The following is a 7,103-nucleotide window of genomic DNA, read 5'->3' on the forward strand; positions in this document are numbered from 1 at the left end:
AATCCCACCAATTAAACTCGTCCTTCTATATATAAAAATATAACAACACTGAAGTGAAGTATCGGGCATTATTACATTTGCCACTCGGCACTTGACATTTGTGAAGTATATTAAAAACTCTGAAATAGTGATCACAACAAGATAACCTGAAAATTGTAGACTCTAGAAACCTGCTTGGGCGGCACTCAAATCTAAACACTGAACACAGTGCCGGAAGCAATGCCGGGTATAACAAAAACTAAACAGTGAACATTTCTATTTCGAGTTACATAAATGTCTTTAATGTAAAACATATCCCGATTTGGTCAACAACAGGAGACATTTTTTCAAAAATTTCCTTTATTTTCTTTTAATTACAGAAATTTCTCCAAGTGTAAAAATGTGAAGGCCTTTGCGCAGGAATACTAGAATTAGGGTTAAAGAAAACTTAAATTGAGAAGCAAAGTGTAAAAAAGTCTGTGCCGCTACCTGTTTGGTACTTGAGGTTTGGTTACCGCTTTCGAGATCCTCTATATAGATATGCTATGAGCTTTCTCTAACATAATAACTTAACTTTGTATTGTCCCTTGGAAGTTAATATTGGTGTTCGATATTCAGGTTTTAGGGCGGTCTTTTTGAAATTCCCCTGACGCCGAAACCTCCGACAGTTCTCTGTCTCTAAGCCACTGAACATGTTTTAGTGGCCCTTAGTCTAACCAGTGGTCATTACATATCATTAAGTATACAAAGGCCTTGTAAGCTATGTAAAGGTCTTTCTGTTAGGCTTATCTAGTTTTACTGACGCACCGCCTTGAGGCTTACGGGTTACACCTAAGTTAATAGCCTTCGCATAGTAAAAGTATTTCTACCTTTACTATGTGAAGGCCGTGCTGTTAGGCTTAATCAATTTTACTACACAGTGACCAATATGTTAGGATTACGGGTTATAACTAAATATGAGGACCTATATATATTAAAAAACGGTTACCAGGGGGATATATTCTAACCCTGTCTAGTTTTACTACACAAATGCCCCTCTGTATGACTTACGGGTTTTAACTAAGTTTGTAGGCTTTTATATGGTCAAAAAATCGGTTAACAGAAGGGGGGGTATATGTTTTTCGAATAGGTGAATTTCCTAAGGCCACTATTATGTGTATTGTATGTCGCGGTTACAGACCTTCTGTTACTCAAATTATTGGCTTTCCGCGCACAGGCCCTGAGATTTTTGCACTTTGAAAAAAATAATTTGGGTTATTTTGTGAATCCTTTATGCGCCAGGTCATCAGTTTAAATCCCATCCTTGAAACCCATCCTTCTATATTTGGTATACAGAGGCCTCTATAGTCTGTCCCATTAAAAATGGAAATGAACTTTTGCCTGGTATGAATTAACAAAACGACGTTGAATGGAAAATAAAACTTTTGTTGTAAACTTAAAAAAAGTCACCCTCGAGATTTTTCAGGATTTTACTCTAAAGTGTCTACTTTTCTTGTGAAAGCAAATTTTGATTTCTCTATGATAAATCTCTGTTGTTTATTTTCCGTAGCCATTGCCGAAGTACTCTTCATTTGAAGATGAACGGGAGAAAGCACGTGTCATGTTTCTAAAATATACATGAGGTTCTCGGGGTCGTTTCATGATTATTTTACAAACTTGATCTACAAGATTAACAGTTTAGTTGCAATGCATAATGGAAAACTTTAAAAAATGAAAAATAAGCAACAAGAACACGAGTCACATGGAGTAGATCTAGAAATTGCACTTACTTTTAAGCTGAATAGAATCCCTATGAACTTTATAAACGTCACGAAAAATTCGCATTATGAGGATTCCTTCATTGCCACTTTCTATCCAGTTCCGTAGATCCCCCATTTTTACTTCAAAAATCCTGAATGACATGACTCCTACACTTTTGATGATTCAGATTTTTTAAACTGATAATCCGTCTCATTATTAAAACATTGTTATATTTGTGGAGTTATCTGGGTTAGCAAATGAAATATGTAAATGAAACACATCATAATTCAGCATGTTCCAAATCCATAATTCAAGAACGGCCCATCAATTTTCAATGCTTATGGATTCCTGACGAAAAAAACTTTATTACGTAAACAACAATTTACGAAATATATGACGTAACAAAAATGCCTCGCGCTTTTCATGGATGATTCCAGTTGCGGCATTAACAGAGGGCGGTTAGGCATATGTAACCTCATACAGATAATTTTAAGCGTTGAGACAAATTTGTCTTGATGGCATTTAAAATAATTTTTGTATACCCAGATTTTGCAACTTAACTGTAAAAAATACACCTTCAATTCGTATGTTAATAATATAAAACTTTTGATAGTTTAACATTTAAAAATAATTTTAAACACACTTAATGACATGAATCTACAACAGTACAATAGATCTACTTCTTCCATTAATTACGTATAACATTCGTTTTGATTTTATGTTTTTAAACTATTTTATATATTTCTCAGAAATAAATTTTCCTACATATTATCTCGTTATTCAAGACTTCTGTAAATCCTACTCTTTTAGCTACAAAATATACAATACGCGGAATTTTTTCTCCCGCGAAAAATATGCTAGATCTATTGTTTTTTCACTTAATATTTTCAAATTTTAGGAAGGCTAAAACTATCGAGAACGTCACTCGGTGTTTCTCTTTGACTCGATCTGCCCTTCATATTAACAAAATAATTATATGTACCACTTTGAGTCTACAAAAAAGAATATTAAACGCTCCAATTCAAACTTATTCTCAATAATATCAAATCACTGCCGGTATTTCTGGACATTTTGTTGAATTGTGAGACGGAATTTACGAGCTTAAAGTGTATATGCCTACGTTTGATTGCTTAAACTAGAAAGCATGATATTATATTCTTATAATTCACATTTTCCTCGAACGCGAGTCTGTGTTCTCTCGTTAGCGAGTGAGTTAGTTAAAGTAGACACTGTGGTAACAAACAAACCAATGCTGAACGTATAGTGAATCAGTTTTCCTTTCTTTATATTTTTTGTCAGATTTGCTTGATAATGTAGTATTTGTTGGCGATTTCTTGTGAAAGTTGAAATCTACGGAAAGTTTTAGCGCACAAACATCGCACCCGAAATGAGTTGTGTAACATATTTTTGTATCCCATCGAATCTGGTCAATTTATTTATTTTTGAATAGACGTGATGCACACTTATGGACAGAATTCAGACAACTACAGAATTATGTAAATTAAACATTAATTAGCGAAGGACCATTTTTATAGTCTTCTAGCTAGTGTTCCCTCTCCCCTACGACACGTTGCGTTATTCAAGATACGCGCTTGATTGAAAAGCTATCTAATCAAATCACTTCAGTGTTCTTTTTCTCTTAAAAAATATATAATACGACAGTATATCATGGTTATTAATTAAATCTTTTTGTATTACAATTTATAAAGCTTACTGATATTTTCACTTCAAATAATTATGATTATTTTAAATAATGGTTTGCTAGTAAAATTGCCTTTTTGACACAAACTTTGTTGTCATTTTTCATTTTAATGATAACATTTAGCTATTGATCAGTAAGTAAATAAGAATAATTTTTTTTTATAATTACCGAGTACATTTCACGCTAATTGTGAGACGAATCCTAAATGACGTCTATATGGGCGCCGCCATTTTGAAATGGACGTCACGTCAGTTTACAACGTAAGTCAACGGGAAAAAATATCATTTTAACGTTTTGACCATATTACTGACTTTATGAAAAAAATGAAAAACATGCCTAGAGATATTGACGTCAGGGTTAACATGACATTAATTTAAATGATTTTACTATTATTTTAAATAAAAAATGGAATGTTCAAATTTGATGGGACAGACTATAGTAACAAAATCTCTCCTCATATATAGACCGAACCAATATAAAGTATGTTCCATACCTTGGTTACAAATTCGTTGTAACCCTAACCTTTGGGCAACTCGCACAAGGGCTCCTAAATGTGTGCACTTAGAAAAAATGATCAGCGCAATGACTTCGGACTGAGTCCTATCCTTTTAACCCGTTCTTCTATACTCTCACCATTTAAAGATAGGTACACTTTTAATTATATTCCATGTTGGGGTTACAGAGGGGTCGGGTAATGCAATTCTTTGTAGGTCATCGGTTCGTATCCCACCAATTAAACTCGTCCTTCTATATATAAAAATATAACAACACTGAAGTATCGGGTAATTATTACATTTGCCACTCGGCACTAGACATTTGTGAAGTATTACAAACTCTGGAAATAGTGATCACAACAAGATAACCTGAAAATTGTAGACTCTAGAACCTGCTTGGGCGGCACTCAAATCTAAACACTGAACACAGTGCCGGAAGCAATGCCGGGTATAACAAAACTAAACAGTGAACATTTCTATTTCGAGTTACATAATAGTATTTTAATGTAAAACATATCCCGAATTGGTCAACAACAGGAGACATTATTTCAAGAAATTTTCTTTATTTTCTTTAATTACAGAAATTTCTCCAAGTGTAAAAATGTGAAGGCCTTCGCGCAGGAATACTAAAATTAGTGTTAAAGAAAATTTAAATTGAGAAGCAAAGTGTAAAAAAGTCTGTGCCGCTACCTGTTTGGTACTTGGATTTGGTTACCGCTTTCGAGATCCTCTATATAGATATGCTATGAGCTTTCTCTAACATAATTATCAGAGCTGAAAAATATTCTTCACCGAACGTCAGCTGTTCAGTCTGTTACAGCATCTTTTTCTCCAAAAGAAACATTCATTTTTGTACAGCAATGCATTATATTTGAAGAAATATCATATTATTGAGAAGACAAGAAATCAGATTTGACTACGTGAGCCTATGTTACATGATGCAAGTATATATCATGGTAAATTGTTTTTCTTGATATTATGTTAAGTTTGACTGATATCTTTGTGTGTTTTCATAAACTGTAACAACCGATATCGTTACATGTACAATTTCACAACTGAACATCTTGTAAAATAAATTTTATCCATAAAAAGAAAAGTGCACACTTTATTTTGCGTTTAAGTATGTGAAGTGCATTCTCTATTCCGTTCAAATAAACATGCATATAAGAATTGAATTACGGTCGTTATAATAAGGGATAGCAATTTTAAGTTTGATATTAGACTTTGTAATATTGTATCTGATTGTTGAGCAGTACATTTGTTTAATAAAGTAGAGTATTCAATATACATTCGTTAATATAAAATGAAGTTGTTTATTTATAAAAAGGATTATTCAAGAAGTGTTTTATTAATAAATGTTGTAACGAGTCTTGGTTTAATTTATTTATATTTGTATTCAAAATTAAAAAATGCAGATGTCAGGGTAAGTTCAATTAGAAATGAATCCTTTAATATTACAGATGAATAATGATACAAAAGTTTTTGTTCTTTGGATAGAAACATTAAAAAAATATTTACACAATTGTGTTATTAAAGACGTAAAATATTTACGGCTTAGACAAATTAAAAGACACTGTAATTAAGATTTTGATGTCAATCGATATAGTCTATGGTATAATGAATAATATTTATTGTATTTAAAACATTAAAGTGTAATTTAAAAAATCGACGAATTTTATTATTTTCATTAGCATGTATCACGTGTCAAACATCGAGATATATTTCTTTTATTTACAGAAAGCAGATGATAATCCTTTAATATTACAGATGAATAATGATACAAAAGTTTTTGTTCTTTGGATAGAAACATTGAAAAATATTTACACAATTGTGTTATTAAAGACGTAAAATATTTACGGCTTAGACAAATTAAAAGACACTGTAATTAAGATTTTGATGTCAATCGATATAGTCTATGGTATAATGACTAATATTTATTGTATTTAAAACATTAAAGTGTAATTTAAAAAATCGACGAATTTTATTATTTTCATTAGCATGTATCACGTGTCAAACTTCGAGATATATTTCTTTTATTTACAGAAAACAGTTGATAAGACTACAACTTGGAAATCTATTCCTGAAAATACGACGTTAGTTACAGCTTACCTAGATATAGGTACTTTTTCAAAAGGATATCCGCACAGGAGAAGGTCGAAAACATTTTATTTTCAAAGTGCCAAAGCGTTCAAATATATATTAAATGCATTGATAGTATATACCAATTCAGATCTGTTTAGAAATTATATGCTTGAAATACGACGAGACCTTCTATCTGTTACAAAAGTGTTGCTTATTGACTCAATGTCAATACCGTCATTTCAATATAGAAAACAAATTCAAGAAATTTTTCAGTTGCATTCGTACCCGAAATTCTATCCGCATACAAGTAATCCTATGTATTCATGTGTAACTCATGCCAAATTCGACTTTCTATTGAATGCAACTGAAGAAAACACATTCAAATCAAAATATTTTATGTGGTTAGATGTTGGATATTTTTCAAGTAAAGTACCTTTAAAAATGTTTCATTTATCTAAACCACCATCATTTAATGAAACTAAAATAGCGGCTAGCCAAATTGTTTCAAATCTGACTCAAGCTCTTGAGTTAGATCCAAACACAATATTTAAAAAGAAAAAGAGCATTGCAGCGGCCGGGCTATTATTTGGAGAGAGAAGTCGTGTTATGTATTTTTCAAAACTGTATCAACGAGGGTTTAGGTACTTTTTATCACAAAATTTAACCAACTCTGATCAACAGGTAATATACGCTATTTACTGTGATAAAGGAAACCGTATATTAAAACCAAAAGTTGAGCTACAATATTACAGGGCGCCAGGTGTTCCTTATTATCACTTTCTTGGTACTAAACTTATGAAGATAAGCTTACTTTCGTAATTCAAAACAACATGGGAAATTACATGTCACACATAAACATGGATTTTAGACAAGGACATTATTTGTCCCTACCATAGGATTTGCATGGCTTTCATGTATGGCTTCACAACAGCAGGTGTCAAGTGCTGTGTGGCAGCTGTAAAAAGTTGCCCCGTACTTCACTTCAGTGTTGTTATAGTTTTCTGGTCCTTCGGGATCATTGATGCCAGCACTATTAAGTGTTGAAAATAGAGTACCGCTCAGCCGGTGCTAGGGGGCGTGAGGGATGTTGCACTTATTCAGTATCC

The 7,103-nt window shown here is 32.4% G+C and overlaps 1 protein-coding gene across 1 annotated transcript; it reads left to right on the plus strand.

Moving 5' to 3' along the window:
* Nucleotides 1–5,913: 5,913 nt before the first annotated feature.
* LOC132745515 (uncharacterized) lies at nt 5,914–6,878 on the plus strand. The gene has a single exon (XM_060734466.1). The coding sequence runs from the start codon at nt 5,914–5,916 to the stop codon at nt 6,814–6,816; it is 903 nt and encodes a 300-aa protein (XP_060590449.1). The 3' UTR covers nt 6,817–6,878.
* The last annotated feature ends 225 nt before the right edge of the window (nt 6,879–7,103 follow it).

This window comes from Ruditapes philippinarum, unplaced genomic scaffold (genome assembly GCF_026571515.1).
Source record: "Ruditapes philippinarum isolate M1 unplaced genomic scaffold, ASM2657151v2 ctg246_1_1_1_1, whole genome shotgun sequence".
Lineage (NCBI taxonomy): Eukaryota > Metazoa > Mollusca > Bivalvia > Venerida > Veneridae > Ruditapes > Ruditapes philippinarum.